The following is a 26405-nucleotide window of genomic DNA, read 5'->3' as shown; positions in this document are numbered from 1 at the left end:
TTCAATAAAATCAGCTCCTTCTGTACCCAATAAGATAATTATAAGACCATATTTCCCACATACATTTCTCATTATTGTTGTCCAAACACAAGTCAATATGATACTCTGAATCCAGAAGCATTTCTGCTTTGGGGAACAGATTGATTGTGAACTTTTTTTGTTTGTTTGTTTGCTGGAATTTATTTCCTTAAAGTGTATAGATATGGGTATTTCTTATAGCGTTTTTTTAATATTTTAAATACTGAGTCGAATGTCCCATCAAATTTACTGTCCTCCTTGGTCAAATGTCACTTGTAAGGTTTTTGAAATAGTAAATGTAATGATTTCAGCATTACAACATTTGAAATGACATGGTGGTGTAATTGTAGGGATCTTGACCCACGAAGGAGATGGGGGATTGCAAGGTTACGTTGGCGGCGGGAGGCAGGGTACTGCTGCCCTCGTTTTCGAGCAGTTGCTGCCTTCAGAGCCGGGCAAGTGGAGAGTGCAGGCTGCAGACCAGGAGCTCAGCTCTCATGGCAGACCTGCCACACCACAGCAGTGCAGAAGTAAAGAGGGTGTAGTTTTGCATCTTTCCGAACTGCTGCCCACAGAGCCTTCAGGAAGGGGCTGCCACTGTCCACCTGCCCAACTCAGCAGGCAGACTTAGGTGTGGTAATACCATATCATACCATCCTTACTTCAGCACGGCTGCTGGTAAGGTGCTGCCTTCAGAGCTGGGGGCCTGGCCAACAGCCGTTTCTCTCTGGCCACACAGCTTTGAAAGTAGTGCAGAAGTAAGGGTGGCAACACTGCCAACCCCCCTAAAATAACCTTGTGACCCTTCTGCAACTCCCTTTGGGGTCAGGACCCCCATTATGAGAAATGCTGGTCTCCCCTGTGAAATAAGGTAGGGATTGGCACCTTTTCAAAGACAAAAGAGACTTTTTTTTGTTTGTTTTTGTCTTTGACCAAAATATATTGAGGGTCGAAGCAATGTGTAAACCTATTTGTACATATACAGAAACCTAGCAGGTATAGAGCAGATGACTTAAATAAACCAAATAGGTGATGGAATAAACTGTGACTATTATTCCCCTGCCACTTGGAGTTTGGATACTGGGGTCATCTGGGCACACTGCACTTAATCTCATAGAATTCACTGGACAGTTCATGAATTTTACTTTTTATTAGAATCATTTGTGGTTCATATATCCAAAATGCTCCTGGATTGTCACAATCCCTGTCAAACTTTCACCAGGCTTGGGTGGAGAGAGGGAGGTGGGTTGGGATGTGGGAGAAGGTGCCAGGTCGGGCTCTAGGAGGGTGTTTGGTTGTGAAATCTAGGTTGGGACAAGGGATGGGAGTGCAGACAGCGGTGTGAGAGCTGAAGTGAAAGGGGCTCAATCCCTGGATTTTTGGCAGTCTGAAAGAAAGTGACAATGTAGTCCTAATTTATCCACTGCTCTGTAGAGGGTGCTTCTTAATATCATGGGAAGGAACTGTCATTTACCAATCAGGCTTGGCTACTCATTACCTAGCAGGAATAATTCTACGCTCAAAAAAGTGCATTTAAAAGTTACTCTGCACTAGAAACTATCCATTTCTATTATATCAGCAGAACTTTTATTCCCTGTATCTATTCAGAAAATCCTTCTAGAGTAGTTAGGAGTTAGTGCCTCTGAGAACAAGAAATAAAATACATGATTTTATTCTAGGCACTGCCTCTGCTGCAAAAGATTGGGTGTAGCAATGAGAGTTTCCAAATACACAATACTGTGGCACACACAGCCTAATTTAAGGTAGGCATTTGATTATACGATTTTGTTGTAAAAAGCTAATGCTAAATGTGACATAATGAGGAGGCAGAAACCCGCAATTCTCTACACTTTCCATTCACTCCCAGGAAAAACTCACCCGATGGTAAAACACAGTGTATGCCGCTTTCAGTTCCATGCCTGGAGACATCACATTAATGAAAGTTAATGGCTGAATACAGATGGGCTCGACAGTGTTTCTATTTAGCCACAAAGTTTTTTGCAAAGGTGAGGAGTTTTCTAACAAACAAAAATGATTGCCTTCAGGCCTGCCAATGGGGAGGGGCAAAGGGGAGCAATTAATTGCCTAGGGGACGGCATGATTTGAAAGAGGGCCTTGGCTACTGCCATCACCACTGGCCTGGTCAATGGGATATGTGAGGTTGATACTTGGGGCAGGGACAGAGTAACATACTGTACTGCTAGCTGCTTCCAGGAGCAGCATGGAGCAAAGGTGGGCAAGTCGAAGGCAGGTTTCCTGCCCACCTCTCTTGTGACCTCATGGTTGGTCATTATGCAGCATATTTACGGATGACACTGAGCTGGGGGAGAAGTAGGTAAATTGGAGGGTAGGGATCGGGTCCAGAGTGACTTAGACAAATGGGAGGACTGAGCCAAAAGAAACCTGATGAGGCTCAACAAGGACAAGTGCAGAGTCCTGCACTTGGGACACAAGAATCCCAAGTATTGTTGCAGGCTATGGACAGATTGGCTACACAGTAATGAATCAGGAAAGGACTTTGGGATTACAGTGAATGAAATGCTGTATATAAGTGTGCCCTCGTAGCCAAGAAAGCTAATGGCATATTGCGGTGCATTCTGAGGAGCATTTACAGCAGACCCAGAGAAGTTATTATTCCCCTTTATTCAGCATGGGTGAGGCCACATCTAGAGTATTGCATCCAGTTCTGCCCCCCACCCCCCATCTCCAATATAGAAAGGATCTGGATGCATTAGAGTGGGTCCAGTGGAGAGCAATAAAAATGATTAGGGGGCTGGAGCACATGACCTATGAGGAGAAGCTGAGAAATTTGGTCTTATTTAGTTTGCATAAGAAAAGAATGCTATCAAATTGCCCCCCAGTTTTCTACTTTCTGAAGTGGGGTTCTAAAGAGGACAGAGAGAGGTTGTTCCCCATAGCGATGGATGACAGAACAAGGAGCCATGGTCTCAAGTTACAGTGGCAGAGGTCCAGGCTGGATATTAGGAAAAACTAGGGGTGGTGAAGCACTGGAATGTGTTACCTAGAGAGGTGGTGGAAGCTCCATCTTTATAAGTTTTTTAAGTCCCAGCTTGACAAAGTCCTGGCTGGGATGATTTAGTTAGGGTTGATCCTGCACTGGACAGGGGGCTGGACTCGATCTCCTGAGGTCCCTTCCAGGCCTAGGATTCTATGACTCTATGATATTAGCCTTTAACAATCTAAAAAGCAGTAATCGAAAAATTAATAAATTATCAACCAAGCTGTTTCCATGCTATATCAAAGGCAGATGTGTGTTAGGAGAGTATGTAAATACATTTTAAATTGCACATAGACTAACACTACTTGATCTTTTACAAAATTTATAAGCCCCTTCTCATTTGAAGGGTATGTTTGTGTATGACAGGCCTATCAACTAGGAAAACATCAAATGAACACGGAAAATGCATGGCACTGCAATAACTCTTATTAACAAAGACCTTAAAGGTATGGAAAATAGTGCCACTTATACAGTGATATAAATAATTTGGTGATATAGCTCACAAAACAACAATCACAGACTATTTCCATCTGTGAATACTCAGGTCATGTCTCACTGAACACTCAGAAGTCCTCGTCATCAATCTTGTCTTGACACTAGCTGGGGAACTGGGTACTTGGCCACATAAAATATGCAAGAGTTCGCTAGTGTGATTAGTGCCACTATTTAAAATGCATTTGTCTCTACAAAGTTAAACATTTAGCCCATTTTGATTGGTGATGCAAAGCACGACCCTTTTAAGTAGCAAGAACTATGGTATCATGCTGAGATCATAGAGCACAGTCCACAAGAAGGAAATACACTAAGTACAAGAGCCAAGTCTCATTTTAAAAGGATTATTTTCTAGCCCCATCTGAAAAAGCTGCACGTACAATGTCTGTGTAATTCATTTCTCTCAGAACCACAAAAGTTTAAGTAATTCTAGAGACAGAAAAGAAATGAAAGACAAAATAATTTAAAGATCTAAGATATGCCAAGTGGTTCAACAAAAATTAGACACAGAAAAATCCAAGTGTGACTCACAGGTAGATTACCATATTTCCACCTACAGGAATTGGAACATTTGCTGATGAAACAATTTGTGTTGCTAAAACTCAAATCCAGCCATCGCACTGGAACAGGTAACAAACTATTTTCAACAAATCTTACTGCCATCAGTGAAATTCTTGTTTCTTTCTAGGCAGCAAACTCGGCTTTCTGGGAACTTCACTGTGACACAGCAGGAACAGAGCTCATTCTCCTGGTCCACTAACACGTGCTTTTGGCACCTGTGCTCAATGGAGATCTTGTTTAGCTCTGAACAGTAGGTACCATGTGACATGCATGTCATTTATGAGTTCATTGAGTAGAGAGCCATAGAAGCTATGTATACTATGCAGCTACGTAATAATAGATTCTGTAGGGCATTTTAGTGGTGTTAACCTCCCCAGCTCCTCCCTCCCAAGAAAAACAATGGCAATAACTGACTCTTGACAAGGCGTGACTTTACAATGATCAGTTGTTCTTTCACACCACTTGTACTGAATCACAGTATTCAGTTGTCCCGTGGCTGATAAAATGAGAGAGATATATCTAAATTATTGGTGATCAAAGTCTTGCTCAGACTGACTGATTTATAAAATGCTTGTTCAGTTTGATGGTGCAGTTATCGAAGAAGAGAAGATCTGGATGGCTAACAACGCCAGGATGCTTGTGTGCAGTACCCAAGGCATGTGTCACTTTTCTGCCACTCATGATGAAAAGGACCTTGCTGTGTCAAGTAGTCCATCTGGCTTCATAACACACAAATTACTGTACAGATGAATGTGAGTAATAGTGACAGAAACACATAAGTTTGCTGAAATCCAGGATGAACTACCTGCCTTTGTGATAGCAGTATCTTTGGGTGAGGAGAAATGCAGAATATTCTCTGATTGTGATGGTCACTGATGGTGAAGATATGTGGTAAGATAGGTGCTACATTAACAATTGTTCCTTTTGGTTGGTGAAAATCAACCTGGCAGCATGCGTAACGATAAGACATGATAACAGATGCCTCCAAGATAGAGAAAAACTACAATACACAGGAAATAATCTTTAGATATGAACAATTGCCCCAATTATTGACCTGCTTCAAATCTCCACTATCTGGGGAAGTTCGTGGAGTAGGCCATGACAAGTTGTTTTGTATTTTTGTATTTGTATTTGTAGGTAGTCTGTCATGTCCGATAAGGTCTTGAGCTTGCACAGGCTCATTGGTTGTGGACTCGCATATGGCTGAGGAGTCCAAGCTTTGAATGGCATGGACATACACAGTGGGGACAAGGGAAATGTCCTGGCTCTGTTGGTCCGGCTGCTGCTTTTGCTTTCTTCCTCTCACAAGCATCAATGAGGCATACACGTCGCTGCTCTTCAAAGTTGTCATATGCGTGTTGTATGAGAGCACACTAGCCTGTTCGGTCTTTTGCATGTTCCTCTAGCTGATCTGGTTTTAAACCAGCATGAGCAATGTTGACCTTCACACAGTCCTTATACTTCTTGCAAGGCTCACCTTTATTCCTTTTGCCCTAGAAGAGTTCACCACAGAGGAGTTGCATAGGGATTCTTGACTCCTCCATTCATATGACATGCCCGTCCAGCAAAGCTGGGCTTCAGAATCATGGCTTCAATGCTTGTGGTTCCTGCTTTGTCCAGGACTTCCAGGTTCATAATTCTGTCCTGCCGTCGAATGTGCAGTATTGACCTCAGGCTGCGTGTGTGGAAGCACTACAGCACTTTTATATGTTTTCTGTACAAGGTCCAGGTTTCACAGCCACACAGGAGACTGGTCAGGACTACTGCCTTGTATGCTTTCAGTTCGGTGGACTGTTGGATATTGTGCTGATTCAACATTCGCGCTCTCAGACGTCCTACTGCCTGGCTGGCCTTGGCAGATTCTGTCAGTGCTTTCTTTGTCAAAGGAGCCATCATTGGCTATCACACTGCCAAGGTACTTGAACTCCTCTACTGTTTTTAACTCTGTTCCTTCAATAAAGATTGAAGCGGGGAGAACAGCAGATCCTGGAGCAGGTTGAAACAGTACCTCGGTCTTTCCTAAGCTGATGGTCAAACCAAAGAGGGGTGTGGCATCAGCAAACTTGTTGACGATGAGCTGGAAATCAGATTTCTTGTGTGCCATCAGTGCACAGTCGTCAGCAAAAAAGACTTCAAGGATGAGCCTCTCAAGCACCTTGGTTTTAGCATTCAGATGACGAAGGTCGAAAAGCGACCCATCAAGTCTGTATTTTGTATAGAATAATTGCTCCAGTTATTGACCTGCTTCAAATCTCCACTATCCACAGAAGTTTATGGAGTAGGCTGTGACAAGACAGTTTCACCAACACCAGGAATTCTCTGAACTCTCTGATCTCAGAAATTTTTACTTTGGAGCAGAGCATAAATGATGCTGGGAGATCATCACCTAAAATTTCCTTTATGGACCGCAGAAAAAAGTGTGATGATGGGCTCACTCTTGAATGACTTGGCTCCCTTCTATCAGAAAAGACTAAGAGGGAAGCAGTGAACAGTTCACCATCTATGGCAAGGTGCTGTCTTGGGTTGTGAAGGGGTCCAGCCTGTCATGTTTCTTGTTTGGTCTCTCTATAGGGCTACCCAAAAGTATCTTTTCTGTACAGATATGAAAGACGTCATGGCAGTTCTAACATTAAGTAGGGGTCTCTGTGTCCCTTTCCAAAATCCCCACTCTGAAAGCAATTACATTTCAGTGATGAAGTAACTCTTCAATCACGCATTAATACAGAATAAACATATCTACACAAATACCTTATGACACAGATGTTTGTTTCTAGACAGACACGCACACACACACTTATGGATATGCTTTAAGAATCTTAAAGAATGAAAGCTGCTTTATAAATATGACATTGTTACACATCTTAATGGGCATCTTATCCTTTATGATCTCTTTTTACATTCTTGTAAATCACATTTTGCTTGTTGCTCTCACTGCAACATCCCTTAGTGAGTGACTGGAATGAAATTTAAATGTAAGCTTTTCCCCAGGGAATCCTTTACATCTCTGGAGCAGATTTCCCCACAATGTCGTTATAAATCTTAGCAGCTTGACACATCATCCCAGATGTGCGGTAAGATGTCAAGATGTTAGGGATGGGGTTTAATTAGGCCCCACAACTTTTCTTAAATTAAATCACCTAGCAGCTCTTTCTGTGTCATTCATACAGCACAAACCACCATTCTGTAATCATTTCCATGAGCCTGCAAACCCTCCAGAGCTGGTCTCCCAGTGCTGAGACAACCCTCCCCTGCACCTGCCTCTCATACAAGGGTCATGCAGCTGTAAAAAGAGGGTTATTTCCTCCTTGCATGAGATATTAAGAGCCCCCCAGTGCATTCTAGCTGGGTGAGAAAAGAAGGTCACACTTCAGGGATAGAATTTATATATCCTGCCATGGGTGCACAGGGACCAATGTCTTACCTGAGCTCCTCCGACTTTCTCAGGTGCCCTCTGCCTGCTCCCAAGACCCTCCTCACAATCTCCAACAAGTGGCCTTTAAAGGAGCAGCTACTGATTTACCTATCAGTCTACAAAATGTGCTTGCCCGCTCCCCACCAAAACGGCAATTACCTTAGAGCGGCATAATCTTCTTCATATCAAAGGAATTCCCTCAGTTTAGACTCTCACTAGCACAGCTTTGAGAAAGTTTTTGTTTTGAAACATAATACAGGTTGAACCTCTCTAGTCTGGCACTCTCTCATCTGGCAACACCCGTCATCCAGCACGGAGACATATACGTCTCATAAAACTGGAAGGAGCTTGACAGGTCATCGAGTCCAGTCCCCTGCACTCCCAGCAGGACCTGTCACCATCTCTGACATTTTTTTTTCTTTAATATAACTTAGCCCAGACCCTTGGAAGGCCCCCTCACGTATTGTTTTTAGTTAGCCTGACAACCATTTATTATGGGTGTGGCCAAGTTTCCCATGGGCCCATGAAGTTTGTTTGCAGCCAGTGTTCTGTGTTGTTATTTAGCTGTAATTTACCCCCTAAATATCTTCTAAGAGACCAGTAAGCAGTGGAGGTGTTGGTAAGTCTCCTAGACAATACTGACCTCTCGTGGTTCAGCAAATTCTCTTGCTTGGCATCAGTCATGTCCTGAGGGTGCCGGTATAGAGAGGTTCAACCTGTACTTTATTATTATTGTACTACATGTGAACTTGTGCCTTTTAAATTGTTTAAAATATGGAAGGGCTATTTATTATCCCACAGCATAAACGAGAGATTTCATACCAGTGCAGAGATGCAGCAGGAGGTCTATGCTCTATTCAGAACCCAACATGCCTCAGATTGCCTTATGATGATGCTTCAGTGGGACATAAATTGATCATGCATATTTCCACAGCCCTGAACATGGGGATGGGGGAGTGAATTTCACCCGGACAGTACAATCCCTGAATAACTCTTGCTCAGCGTTGCCACACCACTGGGCACAGAGTTGACTTACATGCATTTAAAATATAAACAGAACATTTAGTTACAATAAAGGAACTTGATTTTGTCTTTTACATTTCACCTAAAAAAACCCAGCTCCATAATTACAGCACACCAAGCAACTGCCCATCTTACAATGAAATAGATGACATCTATTCCTCCTGGGAAACACTAAAATCTATACTCAGGTCCTGGCTGGCACATAAAGGGAACCGAGATAGTTATACATTTAATTCTGGAATACTTTCTGTTGTAATTTTCTATTCTGTCCACTTACTCTGTCACTGATGGGCTCTCAAATAATTATTTGTATTTATTTTTGCATTATTTAATGTCACTATTAACAGTTAAAATATTTTGTGCTGTCTGGACTGTATTTACTAATGACAAGCACTGTGTCCCTCTTCTAGGGTAAGTACATCTCTAGTTCCTATAAAATCAGAATGTGGGTTATTCACCTAGGAAAGCACAGAACGTACAGTGCCCCCAACAGCTTATAATTTCAAAGTGAATTATTCATGTTTCCAGTCTGTAAAACCAGGTTTTTTTTCCCCTCACCTTAAATAACTGACTTCTGCTCATTTACATGCTGAGGCGAAATGGAGCAAAGACAGCTAATAATGAAGTTGCTGACTCAATTGGGGCTTTGAGTCTGGGGAAAAAATAATGGGTGCTCAGCTCCCACCAACCACAGCTATTCAGTGACTGCTGCTGATCAGCTGTTGGTTGGCTGGGGAAGGCCCTTGGAGAAGGGCACAGAGCAATGTGGGAGAGGTCTTGGGTCAGTGGTTGGTACAGCATGGGAAGAGGCGGAGAGAGGGCAGGACCTCAGGGGACGGTCAGAGTTGCTTCAGGGCCCTGGAGCAGAGAAGGGATGAAGCTAAGCATTTTCACTTACAATGAGAGATGTTACTAGAAATGCTTTGATCAAAGATAGAATGAAAATTAATCAGAATCATCAGTGGGTCCTGTTCTTTACTCTGCCATTCAATACAAAAAAGCAATCGTTTCTATAGCAACTGCCACATCTCTTGGCACCAGGATAATTCTTAGATAAATGACACGTTGTTAGGTATATCCCAGAACCAATGCATGTGAAATCTGGATTTGTTCAGCAGCAGGAATTTGCAGGAGAAATGCACTTGAGTGCTGAAGATCTACACATGTTTTTTAGCATCAGTGCAGTCAGGCAGAGGTGGAGAAAGTACCCCAAAAGTTACTGGAGTAAAAGTGCAGCTGATATTACTCCTGGGTACTTGAGTACAATGCAGATGTGACGTGTGTGTACTTTATTTCAAGTAGTTTTCCCAAGGGACGCCAGTAACTTGTACTTAAGTACATTCCCCACCACCACCCAACAGCTCCGCTTTTACTCAAGTAACTTTTGTAGGACTTTTTCCACCTCTGCAGTGATGTAGCTGAGCAGATGCAGAACTCAGGGATGGGGTGGCTACACAGTGGATTCTCTACTATACATACGCTGCTAGGTCTTTTCAGGAGGGGATACTAGACCAGGGGAGAAGTTCCTAAAATCACTTTTTTTGTGGATCAAACTCCTGTAGAGAAGGCCCAGTCCAAAGCTAACTGAGGTCAGTGAGAAACTATTAACTTCAGTGGATTTTGAATCAGTCCCAGGGTGCAGAGGAACCATGTCTGATTAGGGGTTTTGGTGCAAAATGTATTTTAGTGGCTAAGGACAATTCAGCAAGAGCCCCATGCTGAATAATCATTTCACAATACCCAGAGGTATGTGATGCGGATTGTAAGCAATTTACAGGCATGAATAATTGGATCACATTACTGAATCACCCACTGCTTGCAACGGGGTTTTGTATTCATGGATCTACAATAAATGTGATCATGTAGTTATAGCAGTGTTGAACTTTCTTTCAACTCAAAGTGATTTCCTCTTAAATAATTCAATTGTGAATCATAAAATGGAAGAAAGCTGTCTACCAAAATATTAGCAATATTCCTATGCCTATGGATTCATGAGAATGAAGTTTAGAACATACTAACAAATTTGCAGGAAATTGCATTCAAGTGCTGAACATCTACACATGGCTATGAAACATTCTGTTTCACCTGATAAGGGATATGGTATATTTCATCTAGTCATGGAGTTTTTGTCTAAACTTCAGAATATAATAGAAACACAATGATTTTTGTGTTAGGGATTTAAAAAAAAGTATGTTTTGAAAACCTAATGGACCTGTTTTATGTTGTAATATGAAATATGTAAAAGTTTTCTGAAAAAGAAGCAGTGTTCTACATCATATCTTTTTGATCAGCCTAAGAATTCGTAAATATATTATCAATATTAATGGAGCTCTGTGACTTTAGGAATATTTTTGCCATCTCTTGAAATGATATATAAAATTCAGCATTGTATGTATTCCTGTTAGAAGCAACTGCTTCATGTAAAATCTAACAAGATGAAAATCAGCGAGGCAACTTGTCAGTACCTCATCTGAGTCCAGTTCACATACTTGTACAATCATTTTAGTCCCTTTGGAAATTTCCTTCAAACAGGTGATATGTTGAAAAAAATGCTAATCTTCCTTGATGGGAACTATTATTGGTTATATCACAGAGTTTGGTACTTTATAACATTTTCAAATAACCTACAGTAGTTGTACTGCAAAATTGATTCAATTTAAGTATGCACTTTTCTCCCTATGATTTTTTTCCTATTACAGAGTTATGATTCATAACAAGCATATTGATCCTTTTTCATCAGTGCTAAGAGAGACAGTCACGTACGTAGGGTCACGCATCTCATCATTTCTCCCCTGCTATAAACAAACTTTGCAGCCTTCTGGTATTACATCAGCAGAGCAGGCAGTGAAATCACAATTTGCAAATGGCCTGTACTTTGAACCCATGCGATGATATTGCTGATCATAGAAATATGGGGTTGAAAGGGAACTTAAAAATTCAGATAGGGTGTGCAATGTGGCCGGGAGGGGGCATGTAATGAAATTTTGTAAGGGAGGTGCAGCCCAATGGGCTGCTGGGCCTCAGGCTCATCCATCTCACAAAAAATATTAAATACCTTACTGTTTTTATATATGTGTATTCACACTGATAAACCTATTAATACAGTTTTGACATTTTACATAATTATTTTCTTACATGTGCCAAAAGGTTGCTTTTTTTCCGTGAACATAATCAAAATTTCAATTGGTTTAAGATTGTGTTAGGTTGGGAGTCTCCTGCGATTTGCAGGGATGAAAAGTGGGGCCCAACACAAAAAGGTTGCTCACCCTTGAGTTAGATATGGGACCCAGCAAACTTAGACCAACCCTCACAGACATCTGTCTAACATGTTCTTTAAGAACCTCAGAGATAGGGATTTTACAACTTCCCTTGGAAGTCTATTCTAGAGTTTAAGTACTCATATACTTAAAGTTTTTCTTAACTTCTAACCTAAATCTCCCTTGCTTCACATTAAGCCCATTACTTCTTGTTCTACCTTCAGTGGACATGGAGAACAATGGATCACCATCCGATCTATAACAGCCCTTAACACTGTTGAAGATTGTTGACTGGTCCCCTGTGTGTCTTATTTTCTCAAGACTAAAACCTGCCCACTTTTTAACCTTCTCTTTTGCAAGCTTTAGAAAACCTGATGTATCATTTTTGGTGCTCTCCTCTGGATTACCACCAATTCCCCACAGCTTTTCTGAAGGGTGTGGCCCAGAACTGAATGCTACACTCCAACTGAGATCTCATGCGTGCTGGTTAGAGCAAGATAATTACCTCCCAAGTCTTACCTATGACTCTCCTATTAATATACCCCATGATTATATTAACCTTTTTTCACAGCTGTAATACATTGTTGGCTCATATTCCATTTGTGATCTGTTAGTATCAGAATTACCAGGCAGCTGTCAGAAGCCAGAGCACATTCAGGCTGGAGCAGAGGCTGACTAGTATGAAAGCAAGCAGGGGTTAGAGTTGGAACATGAACAAGGCCCAGCTGGAGCAGTAAGACAAGCAGAAGTATAGACATTGTGTCAGAACTTACCAGACAATGGGAACATACCCAGCCTGCCAGAGACAATAAGCAGACTGAAGAAACTGTTTCCCTTAGGAGTTTATATAGTTGCATTGGGATCACATGACTGGATTCTGGCATGAGGATTGGCTGAACCCTGGTTGAACAGCACAGGGCCTATTACAGGACCTGCAGATAGTTGCTGTAAAGGACTTATCACTCTCTTTGGCTAAGAAATGACTACTCAGGCTCAGTAGTCACTCAAGGATGTTTTCTTCCCTAAGTGCAGTAATTTGCACTTGTCATGTTGGTGATTTCAGGCCAAAACATACTATGTATACTATAACACATGAGTACAACGTGAGTTGATACTAATACAGATACATTCCCGCTCAAGGGTGCCCTCTTTTCTGAAAGTTCAAATATGGTAACCCTACTGATATTTTGGCCTGAAATCACCAAGATGGCAAGTGCAAATTACTGCACTTAGGGAAGAAAACTCCAAAAAACTATGACGTGGGGAATAGGCTGTCATCCTGCTGAAAAGAATTTGGAGGTTATAGTTGTGATGAGTCATCCATGAGTGATACATGGATACTATAACACATGAATACAACATGAGTTGGCAGATACTGATCCACGTAAACCGGAGTACAGCACTTGTTCACAAGCAGCCCTTCCTGTCCACTAAACCATCATGAGGTTATTGAATATGCGGGAAGCTTTCCTCATGACTTTTTACACAGCAGTGTGTATCCACCTCCAAGCTGTCCCATTCAGCCAAAGCACCAGGAACAAGCTTTATTCTCTAAAGAACACAGAACAGAACTGCTGTTCAGCTGCCTCCTCTCTGCTTGCAGCCTATGTGCTCACAGCTCACTCAGTGCCAAGACCCTGCTGACGGGCAAGGGTACATCTGACAGAAACCAGGAAGTTCTCCCAACATGCTACAGTTTGTAGTCCACAACTTGTAGTTCCCCAGGGCTGTTCTTGAAGTGCACTAGACCTTGAGCTACACCTAATACCACCTAGCTCTGATATACTGCCTTAAAACCACAGGGCTAAAAGTGCTTTACAAAGGGCTAAGTATCATGATGTTTGTTCTGTTCTTAGAAACTGAGGCAGGAGATGGTGACATGACTTGCTACAGGACAAATGTCAACAACTGATCCAGGAACAAAGTCCAGCTCTCAGCCTACTGCCTTGTCTGCACTCTTATATGTAACAGATGTATACTACCATTAAGTTGAAAACCAAAACTTCACAATAGAGAAACTGCTGGCAGCGCAGAATGCTGCAGGGCTAGTCAGTTAAGGTGGATTGCAAATAGCAGCTTGACTGCAGCAAATTCATTCCCTTCTTTCTGAGCTACTACCAGATACAATTTTAAGTTCTGCTCCTGTATTACGCACTGTCCAAAAGTGCTCGCCTCCCTCTTATCTCTTCTTTTCTTTTCCCATCTGGTGCCTGAAAAAGAGACTTGAGGGGCTGACAGTTTCCATTTAATCATTCCATCCCTGTGGATGAGAGAATCCTGAGTACCAAGCTGCACAACTACGTCTCAGCTGGAGTATGTGCATACCAGCCTGTCCCCTTATCAGCTTTGGAGCTAGACGCTGGACATCTTGCTTTTCTATTTTCAATTTTTCTCTTTGGCAGAGAAGGTTCCAAATCACAGATTTTTTTAACTCACAGAAAAGTGTATTGCTTGGGCGGGGCGGGGGGGGGGGGAGTTTGTTTTTGGTTGTTTTTTTTTTCCTGTGGCTTCAGCTCAGTTCCTGGTGGACATGTGGTGTCCTTGCTAAAAGTATAATCAATGTACCAGTAGGATAGTTTAGAGCAGGGACTTTATGACCTCTATGTACAGTCTGAGTGCCAGTGGTACTTTTTAAAGTCACTGGTAGTCCTACTTACAACAGCTTCATTAATACAGAAATTAAGGTGCAGAGCTTTACCATTTAGGTGGTGGTTGGTAGAATTAGCTGGCCTTTTGTTAATCCATAAGGTGGCATGGCTTTGAGCAAGCTCTCAGCCACATGGAAGAGGAGGGGCGGGGCTGAGCTCCCACCTCACGTCCTAATGAAAATTGGCTTGTATGCCAAGCATGGCACATGTGCTGGGGGTGGCTGACCCCTGATCTAGAGGAAAAGGCACAACACTTAGACCTGAAAGATGTGGATTTAATTCCTGACTCAGCCAGAGTATACTGGGTAGTGACTTGAAGTGAGTCACTTGGATCCAGCAGTTCTCTAATTTTACCAATTCAAGGACACCCATTTGGATTTTAAAATGCTTGGAGACCCCAAACACACCCCGCTCAGCCCCAGGTTCTGCTCCCACTCCAACCCACCCAAGGGACCACCTCTGCTCCTCTTCCTGCCTCTCACTGCCCCCTCCCCACAAATGCACCCTGTCCTGGCTCCTGGCCCTCCCTTCCAGTGCCTCCTATAAGCTCCTGGACAGCCATTCTGCAACGTGCAGGAGGCAAGGGGTGGAGGAGGAGTTAATCAGTGTGGCTGGTGGACCCCCTGGAGTACCCTCAGTTTGAGAACCGCTGATGTAATCGATGCTGTGTATCTATGCCATTCCTTGCAATTTTATAGCGGGGGAGGGAGTTGTGTCTGTTTCTGCTTTTGTAAGGTTACAGGACTAGTGCATCACTTTCTACAGTGTTCCCAGCAATATTCCTGCCATGTTGTAGAAGCCATGTACGCATTCCCAACTAGGACTAAGTTATCCTTGGGACCTGATTAACCCAAAATAGCATTTGCCTGTACAATTCATTAGCTCCATGTGTTCCACACAACCTTTTGAATCTCCTTGGTCTTAATAATTTTGGAATGCCACAACTACCCTCTGTTCCTATTCCTATTCCTTGTGCTGCCTAACAGAGCTTATTCATGATGATCTACCAGGGGTCTTGTTTTTCCTATATTTTTCCTTGACTTTGACAGATTTTTAAAAGAATGCGACAGGCCATGCAGACTTTTCATAAATACCCCAAGAGTCTATTATTTGAGTTAAGGGAGCTTTTGAGCTAGGGCAAAGATCACATCTACTGCTATGCCTAACAATAGAGCTGAATTTTGTAAATACCCGTAAGTCATTGTTTTTACATTAACCTCAGCTTTAGGTTTAAATGTAAAATTATCCACTTTGAATAAACTCTCAAAAAGAGTCATTTGCACTAATTGCACATTGTAAAAATGATCAAACACTCCAAGCTTTCAAAAGAAATTCTGGGGAACCCTCGAGTAATCACAAATATAATTTCCCTCTGTGAAGTTTCATGGGAAGATGAATGCAAAGCTGATAATGGATCTGCATAACTCCACAGTCAGAGTCATTGTTAATGCCAAAAAAGACCTTGGCCAATGTTTTCCAGAGTTTACTGATGGGGCAAAAAGCAGCCAGTAGTGCCCACATAGTAGTGAAACCAATACTACAAACAACATCATTGCACAATAGAGCCCATAAACCTGCAAATTGGAGAACAGAACCCTAAATCCTTTATTTACAAGCCACTGTTTTCACCCTTTTGGGAAAAGGGAAAGCCTTAATTTCATTGGTGAAGTAGCAGAAAGATCATTTTGCCTCCTCTGTACTGCACCTAGTTGGTGCCCAGCTACTCATCCATCTGCCTGAAGGATGTGAAGGGGGTACTCATTTTAAGCACCCACAAGAGGTAGGGTGTAATACCACAGTCCTTTTCTTACCCCATAAATCACCCGGCAGTCTGACAGCCAGTCTTCCGTGGTTTGGCCCACCTGGCAAGACAAGAAATCCACATGAAGCCTTCCTGGACGACTGAAGGGCACAGTAAATAGAGTCTATTTGCCCTTCTTCAGGTCTTCATCCCTAGCTCAGGGCCCTTTAAATTTAGCCTCCCGTTAAGGCTCCCAAATGAGCACAGCTCCTGTTCAGATTTGATGATATTGTGGCCAGTGGGAGAACCCGAGCTAGCCCACTATTCCAGACTCCAACCCAGGGACCCGCTATTCACCAGTCACATTCAGGCAACATCAGCCCTTGGCTGCTAACACTCTGGGCCTCTTCCTACTGCTCCCTTTTATCTCCATCTCTGCCTCTGAGCCAACACCTTCAGGCCCCTTTTTTGCAATCTTAGTGTAGGTTCAGCCCACCTATGCTCAGGGTATTTGTCTACCTCCTTTGGCCAATGAGGAATGAGCTTTTTCATTCATCTAATCACAGAAGGAACTGATCTGCTTAGGCCGTCCAGCTTCTTTTATTGAGCAAGAAGGGCCTGAATTAGCTGTTGCTAGCCCATCTTGCCCTTGGAGGGCCCATTTTGAAGGTTTCCAAAACTGATGCTTCAAAGTCTCCTTTAGGCAGGCCTGGAGGACCCACATTCACAGCTGTTATCCTCCCAGCTTGCTGCTTCTTGGGTTGGGTTGTAGTAGGACTTCTCAGTTGAATACACCCTGCCACTCAAGTTACCAGGCTCCACAGTAGCCCATCAGATGAGCTGTATGGAGCTGAGCAGCTGGGGAGGCTGAGTACTTGTGACTGGAAATTAAAACAAAATAAAATAATCTATTCTGGTGGTTCTGGAATATTTTTTATTGCCCATCCCATGGAAAGTTTTGCATACCCAATTCATCATTCTGCTTTGTCATGCAACATTTTTGGGAGATGTGACAGAAATTCTACTTCCTGCACAGCCATAATGTGGATTACCTTATAAATACATATCATAAGAAAAATCCCCTTTACCAGCAAAAAAAGCAGAAGACTGCATGAAGCCCCTTAGCACCTAGCCATTCAAGCTTAGCTCCAGAACAGTGGCTCTCAACCAGACTTACACATATTCTTGGAGATCTACGGAGGTTATTCAGGAGGTACAGCGGCTTACCTAGATATTTCTATAGTTTTACAACAGGCTGTGAAAAAGCAGTGGTGAAATCAGTACAAACTAAAATTTCATACTTGTTTATGCTGCTTCGCGTACTATACACTGAGGAGTCAGAAACCGCTGGTATATGTGCCAAGAGTGGCATGCCAGCCAAGTTTCATCGGCACATAAGGCAGGAGCTGAGCCCTTCCTCTTCTCCTCCATGAAGCCCAGAGCTAGCTCAAACCCATACCACCTGCGAATTAATAAAAGACCAGCTAATGCTACCAACCACCACCTAAATGTTAAAGTGCATCTTTATTTATTTATTAATGAACCTGTTTTAAGTAGGGCTATTAGTGATTTTGAAAAGTTTCACTGACTCTTGGACAAGAGAGGTCAAAAGATCAGATTTGGGCCCTTTTCCTCAAAAAGGTTGCCAGCCCCTGCTACGTATATGCAACATTTATATTCCATTTGACTTATTTTATAATTATATGGTAACAAATGAGAACGTGAGCAAGATTTCAGCAATTATGCTGTGCCATGTCTCTATTTCTAGGTCTGATTCTCATTAAGCAAGTAGTTTTTAAGTGAGGTGATATTTGGGGGCATGCAAGAAAAATCAGACTCCTAAAAGGGATATACTAGTCTGGAAAGGTTTCAAGCCACTGCTGCAGAACACCGTAAAAGTAGGCAGAAACCAGTGTTAATAGTCATAGTCACAGCAGAGGGACTGAAAAAAGGAGAGAATGAATCCGGCTTACAACCTCAATAATGGAGGGACTCCTATCCCTCCATAATATGTAAATACATGTGTGTTTTACACAGACACACAAAGAGATACACAACCTCTGAAGAATCTTGCAAAGGCAGAGCCTGCCAATGAGAGAGTAATGGGGGGAGTTACCCCAGGGCCTGGCTATTCAAGGAAGCCCAGGGCACCCAACCATGACCACTGCTACTGCAGCAGTAGTGGTAGCCAAAGACCCCAACCCTCTAAACTGCCACTGGAGTGCTGCTCTGCAGGCTCCACATTCTCCATGCAGCTCTGAGGGCAGTGGGGAGGGGCCCAACATTGGGTGGTGCTCAGAGCTGACTGTCCTCAGCCCCATCCCTCTTCGGTTCAAGACATTGCCCCTTCTGGGGCATGGAGCCAGGCCCTCCACACACACATGCCTTGCCCAGGGGCCCAAAGAAGCTTTCAGCTCCCCTGTGCAGAGGCAGCTTGAGAGCCGAAAAATCAAACTATTATTTTTGCTTCCTCCACTTTTACTAGTCAATAAAGAGTCTAATGAGAATCTAATTGACAATCTTCTTGATTATGCTGGAAGCAGAGTAGCATCCATCTTACTAATATGAATCCATTGCCTTTGGAGAACTAACAAGAGTAAAATTTTTTTTGGATAGGAAAATAAGCAGATATGTCTCAAACAACAAGCAGAACCACTAAGAAAGGAGGCATTATCTTTCTAATCACTAGCGATGTTTTAGCTATGAATGGAATTATTTAATTAAATCACCCATTAACTGAGTCACTTAGGACCTGATCCATCTACCACTGAAGTCAGTTAGAGTCTTCCCACAAGCTTTCAATGGGAATTAAATCACTAGAATCTAAAAACTTTTATGCACATTCTGGCTGCCTCCTCTACATTTTCCCAGTAGCGATCTCAACTCTGACCAGGAGCAATCACCTTTTCTGAGATTTTTAGTTTACTAAGTCTTTCTTCAGGTTCACAGCTAAGGTAGCCCAGGCTGCCAATCAATGTATTATAGACTATTGTTGTCAGTCATTTCTAAACATGTTGAGATTCTGTAATTAGACACATCAACAATGGATTTCACAGATGTAGGTTACAAGCTTTCTAAAAAAACCTGAAGTCTCAGGCAGCGGGGAAATATTTAATAACTATTTATCCCCTAATTAAACAAGGTACGGAACTCTAAGTACTGCATGCTAAGCACTGTTCTAGCATATGCTTATCTTAACCCTACAGAATTATACTCAAATGCTAAGGGTCCAATTTGAGCTATTCTTAGCCCAAGATTCATCTTGCACACAGATGGAGCAGTTTTGCCGTTTCTGTGCTGGCGCACTGAGATTGTAGCATGAAGGATTAAGCTGAATTTATCATAAAATCATTTCAGATAGGACAGTGTAATCTTCAATTCTACTTGAGTATGACACACAGAAAACAAAATTGCCTGCTTCAAGTCCAACTCAGTCTAACAATAGATGAACTGTTTGATAGGACAACAAACAAACCCTTTCCCCCCCAATAATAAATCTCTCCTTAGAAAAGCTTGTATTAATTACTAAGACCTGGAGCTGATTCTCAGACACCACTGGAGAATGTAATAATAAAAGCAAAACATAGGACTAGAAAGATTCTGTCCACCGTGCTCAAATACAGGACAGTTTTCCAGGTCAGTCTTAAAACAGCCGCTCATCGCCAATGCTTTTTACAACAGGTGAAGATTATCATTTTCAGTGGGGAACCTGGTCACAGCCCTTTCTACCAATCCTTGCCCAGAATCTGTAAAAAGGGAGACAGCTGCTGGTATGGGGACACAACAGATGGCTGTACACTCTCTGAGGATCCACCCATGCAGGGGAAATCAGCCAAACGTTGAACGTGCCAGATTTAGGCTGGTTTTCTTCTAAAAGGGCAGTGAAATGTGGCCAGAGCAAAATCAGGGCCAGAGTTTAGATCAAAGTTTATAAATGGAGTGAAGTCGGTGGCTTTGAAGTCTGTCCTGAGTATTAACTGGTATGCTTAAGAGTCTGAGGAAGAGAGAGAGGCTCACAGCCTGAAAAGCTGTGGAGGATCCAGATGCATTGATAGCTCCAGCACAAACATGAATGTGCACACTCTGGGCCAGCAGTCTCTTCTCTTTCTCCAAGTAATACTGGTTCAACTCCTGAGGTTATTCGTTTCACAGGACAGCTGCCACTGAAGAGAATGGAAGGGCTGCCTCATTCAGGAAGGCAGAACAAAAATTGAGTGCACGCTTCAGGATGTGGCTCAAAAAAAAATCAGACTGAGAGGTAAAAGTTGGGGGGGGCTTATTGGTTCTGTGGACTTTACCCCTTTTATTTCATTCTTGAATCGTCATGACCACGGTGGAATCAATTTCTACGGGCACGATCTGTGAGATATAAATTTGTGGCAGGACTTGGGTATGTGCCCTTACTCACCTAGTATGCTGGATTATTTTTTCCTCAAGGGTCGGGACAACTGCCTGGCTCTAGGGAGTAAAGAATAAACTGTTTCCTCCTCAATCTTAGGCGGAGGCGACACCCAATATTTGCTGTTAGGCTTTACCAGAAAGGATTCACCGAACTCACCCACTTTTGGATCATTTACAGTATATCTAATTTTATACAAATAAGACATGGATTCTTTTAGGATTCTAGTGGTCCTAGTCAAGCTATTCCCTGCCTAGAATCCCATTACTGACACCATGTGAGAGGTAGAAGTTGGGGAGCTTATTGGCTGTGTGGCCGAACGTGGACTTCACCTCTCACAAAGACTTCCACACAAGGACTTGGCCTGGAAGATTGGCTCCAAATCTGTCAGATGTGTTCCAGGGTGTTTGGATCTCAGCCAGTCCCTAGTCCCACAATTAGAACTGATGGAAGAGCACAAGACTATCTGAGGGCAGACTTCCAGGTTTCGAAATCTGTCTTTGTTCCATACTTGGAACAAAACGTTTTGAAAGAATTCACCAAACCGGAAGAGTGAGTGTGTGTCTGAATGAGTGCTATCACTTCTTCTGTGATGCTGGAGACTCAGAATCAAGCACCTGCTTCAGATCAGAGTTTTCTTCCAATACCCCATGGAGTAGGGTCTCGAATCTGGGTCTCTCTGATCCCATGCCACTGCCCAAACTAGCCAGATATGGCATGCGAGAGTTACTCGAGGCAGCCTAGGTTATGCATACATCCCAAGCTGATGCTCACAGTCGTGAGTTTCAGAATCCAGGTCTACACACTCAGGCTTGCAGGGTTTGTGCTACAGCACTAAAAACAGCTGTTTAGATGCTTGGGCTGGAGCTCAGGCTCCAAAGCCTGTGCTTAAATTTGCACACAGCTACTTTTAGCCTCATAGTGCAATCCCAAGTCTGTAGAGCTAGGCAGTGCAGCATGTTTCCCCTTGCCATGTAGACATACTCTTATTGGAAACTGAAAGGCTACATCTACACTAGAAGCATCTGTTGACAGAAGTTACTGTCAGAAGAGATGTTCCGACAAAACTTCTTTTGAAAGATCATGTCTACACATAGAAGCGGATCAATCTTCTGATCCACTCTGTTGATAAAAGGGCCCCCAGAGCATCTACACAGATTTTGTGTAGACAGTTTCTGTTGACAAAATGGATTTTGGGTGTAGATGCTCCACAAGTTTTGTCTACAAAACTCTCTTGTATAGACACAGCCAAAGGCGTTGACAAAATTTCATTTCCTTGAAAATGTTCCACCCACCTCTGCTCATGCTATTATACCTTCTCAGGCTATATATTTTCCCAGGTCATCTATTCACATGTGGCACAGCTTAAAATGTAGCCCAACAACCTTTCCCTCCACCACTGACTTTTAAAAGTCTGTTCAGCCTTTGTTAGCCATGAAGCTAACTTTTTTAATGGAAGATTTAAGTTAAACTACTATAGCTATTCCCAGAAAGATAATGAAAGTGCACGCAGCCAAAAGCCTAAACATTGAAACAACACATTGGATCAATCATTCTTTATAACTCCCCTGATTATTGCTTCTTTGAGTGCCTTTAAATTATAGGTCTGTACAGGTGCTGGGCTTAATTGTCCTGTAAGTCACTGTCAGGCCTGCCTACTTGGTGTATGCCATGGCACAGCAACGAAGGTTACATCAGTTTTACTTTTGTTATTTTGTTGTGCATGAAATAAACATTTCAATCAATTGCCCTACCCCAAACCCGATCATTTTACAATTACATGGAAAATGTATGTGAAATAAAGACAGGATGTACAAGGTGGAACAAAAATCATCAACACAAAGGAAAGATGGCAAAATGTGGGATGATAACTGACGTTGGCACTGATGCACACTAGGACATAGGATAAAAGAGGCTCATACAGTAAACTCTTGTTTAATCACCATTTGATTAACCAACATGCTTGAATAATGGGCCTAACTCACACTCAAGCAGCTTTGGTCAGTGGACACCAGGCAAGAGCACAGAGAGAGCAGAGGAGCCTGCTGGCTGCACTCAGACGCAGCACAAACGGACACAGGGCAGCGCTGAGCAGGCCACCTTCCTCTCCCTCTGAGAGGCGCAGCTTACTCTTGCACTCTGTGTACAAACTCCAGTCCTGACACCACTTCTCTTCTGGTCAGCGGACAGGAGTGCAAACAGGTGGTGTCAGAGCTGGGGCTTGTGCACAGAGCCCGAGAGCAATGCCATGCCCCTTGGGGAGACTGGCTGACTCAGCACTGTCCTGCATCTCTCCATGCTGAGTCTGAGTCCAGCCAACAGGCTCCTCTGATCTCCCACTCAGTGTGAGCTACTCATGCTGCCCAGAGCTACTCAGCTGAGGTGGTGTCCTTCTGCAAGAGGGTAACAGTATTCTAATATATGTGAATGCTTGTGGGAAAAGACTGGGAATAATATTTGGCAGACATTTTTGTCTGTTTCTTAATATCTAATCTTGTTTTTCTTTAGTGTTGTGCATTGCTAGGCATGCCTATTAGCCAGAACATTTGATTATCCAGCAGCCTCCCAATCCTGTGGATGCTGGGTATGAAAGACTTTACTGTATTACAAAGTTAAAGAGCCATCGGCTGGAATTGATTCCCACATCACTTTGATTTCTAAGTCATGTTATAGATCTGAAGGATCTAAATGACATCTTCACAGCAAATCTTCTCCTTAAGGACCATACTGGGGTTGTCTAGTCCCATTAGATATGCCAGTAAGGTTACTACAGCGTGGCCCTTTATGAATTATCCTCAGAGCTGGCCTGCATCCTTGTAGAAGGGCTTTTTTCTCTGAATGGTTCTTTCATTAATATCTGGTCTTTGTTGGCATTATCAGTTTGCTGTTGGTATTTAGGAAATAAGCAGTGATTCAGTATCATAGAACATCCTTGATTTCAAGAGTTCAGAATACTAAAATACGACTTGGATTATGGGCCAATTAACAGCTATTAGCCAGAATGGTCAGTCATGCAACACCAGGGTCTGAATGTCCCTCTCCTCTGTTTTCCAGGGTCTGGAAGTGGAGGATGGATCACTTGATGATTGCCTGTTTTGGTCATTCTCTTTGAAACACTGGTATTGGCCACTGTCAGAAGACAGGATCCTGACCAAGATGGACCACTAGTCTGGTCCACTATGCACCTGTTCTTGTATCTTACATCTCTCTTTAAAAGGGGTAAATCTGTCTAGTGATTACGACATTAGTTACATTGAACTGACAACCCGCCTTGATATTCCCTCATGAATTTTGGTCTTTTATTACCTTTAAAGAGCCATGCTTCTCCTTTCCTCCAACAATCAGGACTTCTGCCATATCTTCAGTTTGGGCAGACCGGCCATGGATGAACAAAGCTCTGCCAGCTTCGGTTATATTTTTCAGTGCAATTAAAGATCCATTAGGTTCCACCTTAAAGTCTGGGTTAGAAACTTCAAAGTTCAGCTTGTCATTCCCCTTGCAGTCATCAAACACCACTGGAAAAGAAGAAGAGACAAGATATAAGTATTGGTTTACACACCCACTCTTCAAACATTTCTACGTGACTTGCTTCTCCACAGACATCATACAGAACTGGCTCCAAACTATGATGCAAATTTTCAAGGCGGCCTCCAATTAACCTCTCTGCTTGTATGACCATTACTTCGGGGACAAGCTTGTGTGTATGTGGTTTTGTAGGGATACAAGATTTTGACCAGGTGAACAGAATATTGAAGACATGAATTAACTATTTCAGTCTTGGACATTTTGTCATCACTCAGATCAAGGCAGCAGAAACTTCAAACACATACCTAATTACATATATTAGTATCTACAGAGTACTTGTTATGGAATTGTTCATGCTACTGGACCTCTTGGTCTTTAAGGCTAACAAAACAGCTCAAGGTAGCCAGTAAGCTGCCTTCATGACTGGAATTTATTTTGTAAAAATTTTGTATGATAGTAATAAATGTAGAAGAAGATTATAGTTTGACCAACAAGCCATCTTGCTAAATGTATTAATTCCACATTATACCTATCCCTCCTTATTTAAAGTTATAAACAGAAGATAGACAGCTAATTCCATTGATTTTTCAATGGGAAGTGGTGCCAAGCTGCTCTTTATGTTTTAAAAAGCTTCCCCATAATTGTAACAGCATAAAATGTAATTCAAAAGATTAAAATTGTGAGTAGTATGAATTTTTTTGCAGAATGTTTTTTTTCATATTTATTGATCTGGGAAACATTCATAAAGGGTTGATACTCTACAAAGGTAACCATTTTAGATTATATAGAATTATAAATGAGTAAGGCAGTTATATATAATAGACGTCATTTAAAACACAGCTGTGGCCCAAATACAGGATCACAGTTACCACTGTGTGAACATTGTAGTTCATAGCAACCATCAATGGAGAAATATTGCTCTGTGTGTCTGTCAGACTCCTGCCATTAATAAAAGTATGGTGCAGAACTTCACGGGAGATCAAGGGACCCTACATATCCATAGATGGAAACTGCTTATGCTACTAAGAGTAGACAGTGTTACTCAGATATACCTGTTCTGTACTCTGCACCAGATGTATACATCTTCAGTACTTTATTTTTAATATAAAATCATTACCAACAGTTCACTACAATACAATTATTCTTTGAAAATATTTCACCAAAAACATACAAAAAAGGAAACAGGAAATTGATTGTGATTAAGAAAGATATAGTGATGAATTCTATTAATTACTAGTGCACAACCAGCAAGCTACTGCAAGCTGGTAAGTTAAGGAGTGTCAGGTATATCTATCCCCACTTCTTCTTTCACAACAGAGTGAAAACTTCTGCGGGATTCTATATGTTATATTTGATAAATGATGAGTAATTTGAGTTAATTCAGCTCACACACCCACTCCACCTGCAATAGACTTTCTTGAGCTCTGTTAGTCTCTTTAACCGTTATAGATTTATACTATCAAGAGCTTTGCCCCTAAAGACCTTGGAGATTTAGCAGGTACTCCTAGCTTTTAAATACTGTGAATGCCATTGCCTGTGGTAATTACACACTTTATTAAAATGGAATCTCAGTTACATCATATCAGCTTTAGACCTCATAATACACCATGTGTTTAAGAGGTCCTCACCACAAACTAGTTGCTTCATAAATCTTGTAGGTTTCTCCATTTGAGAAAGATGGATTGCATGTGTGAGGCATTGGTTTTAGTTTTTTTTTAAGGAGATCCATCCTAACTCCTAGACTGATGGGTTGATACAGTTAACTTGTTTTAAGTTCATTGGAGGCTGCTGTCTGTGTTGATTTTGTTTTCTCTTCAGTAATGGATCTTTAAAAACTATTGTAGTTCATGGATACAAACAGGCACCCAAAAATTATAATCAAAGGTATTAGTCTCATAAAAATAAAATAGCTTCAGAATGATTATTTGATTAAATCCACTGTCAGAATTATCTTGTTAGGTTCAGTTATTCTTTCTATAGTTAAGAAATTCCCAGATTTGATAATAGCCTGACCAGTATTGGAACCAAAGCCGTGGGCTCAGGCACAGAACAACCCTTGCACTGTACCATGATTGGACACACATTACAGAGATCATCTACAACAGATTTGCCTAGCAGACTGGCGTGCACATTTCCCATTAGACCTTATTCCAGCTTCATTAGTGGATTATGCATATATTTGCAGCACTGCAGCTCTGGGATCTTGGCTGACAGAGGACCACAGACCTAGTTTCACTTCTATTTGAAAATTCACTGCATTTGAATCCCACCACCAGAAAATTGAAGAGATGACAAAACTGTGGTCTTTTG

At 42.1% G+C, this 26405-nt stretch overlaps 1 protein-coding gene across 2 annotated transcripts in view; it reads right to left on the bottom strand.

Moving 5' to 3' along the window:
- Nucleotides 1-26405, bottom strand: part of CDH13 (cadherin 13) — an 876776-nt gene that overhangs the window by 551918 nt on the left and 298453 nt on the right. For both annotated transcript variants that reach the window (XM_075008353.1, XM_075008351.1), the window contains exon 3: nucleotides 23877-24085. In XM_075008353.1, the coding sequence (XP_074864454.1) occupies nucleotides 23877-24085 (209 nt within the window). The remainder of the gene's footprint in view (nucleotides 1-23876; nucleotides 24086-26405) is intronic.

This window comes from Carettochelys insculpta, chromosome 14 (assembly GCF_033958435.1).
Source record: "Carettochelys insculpta isolate YL-2023 chromosome 14, ASM3395843v1, whole genome shotgun sequence".
Taxonomy (NCBI): domain Eukaryota; kingdom Metazoa; phylum Chordata; order Testudines; family Carettochelyidae; genus Carettochelys; species Carettochelys insculpta.
The sequence above is the reverse complement of the archived record's forward strand: the minus strand, read 5'-3'. Positions and strand labels throughout refer to the sequence as shown.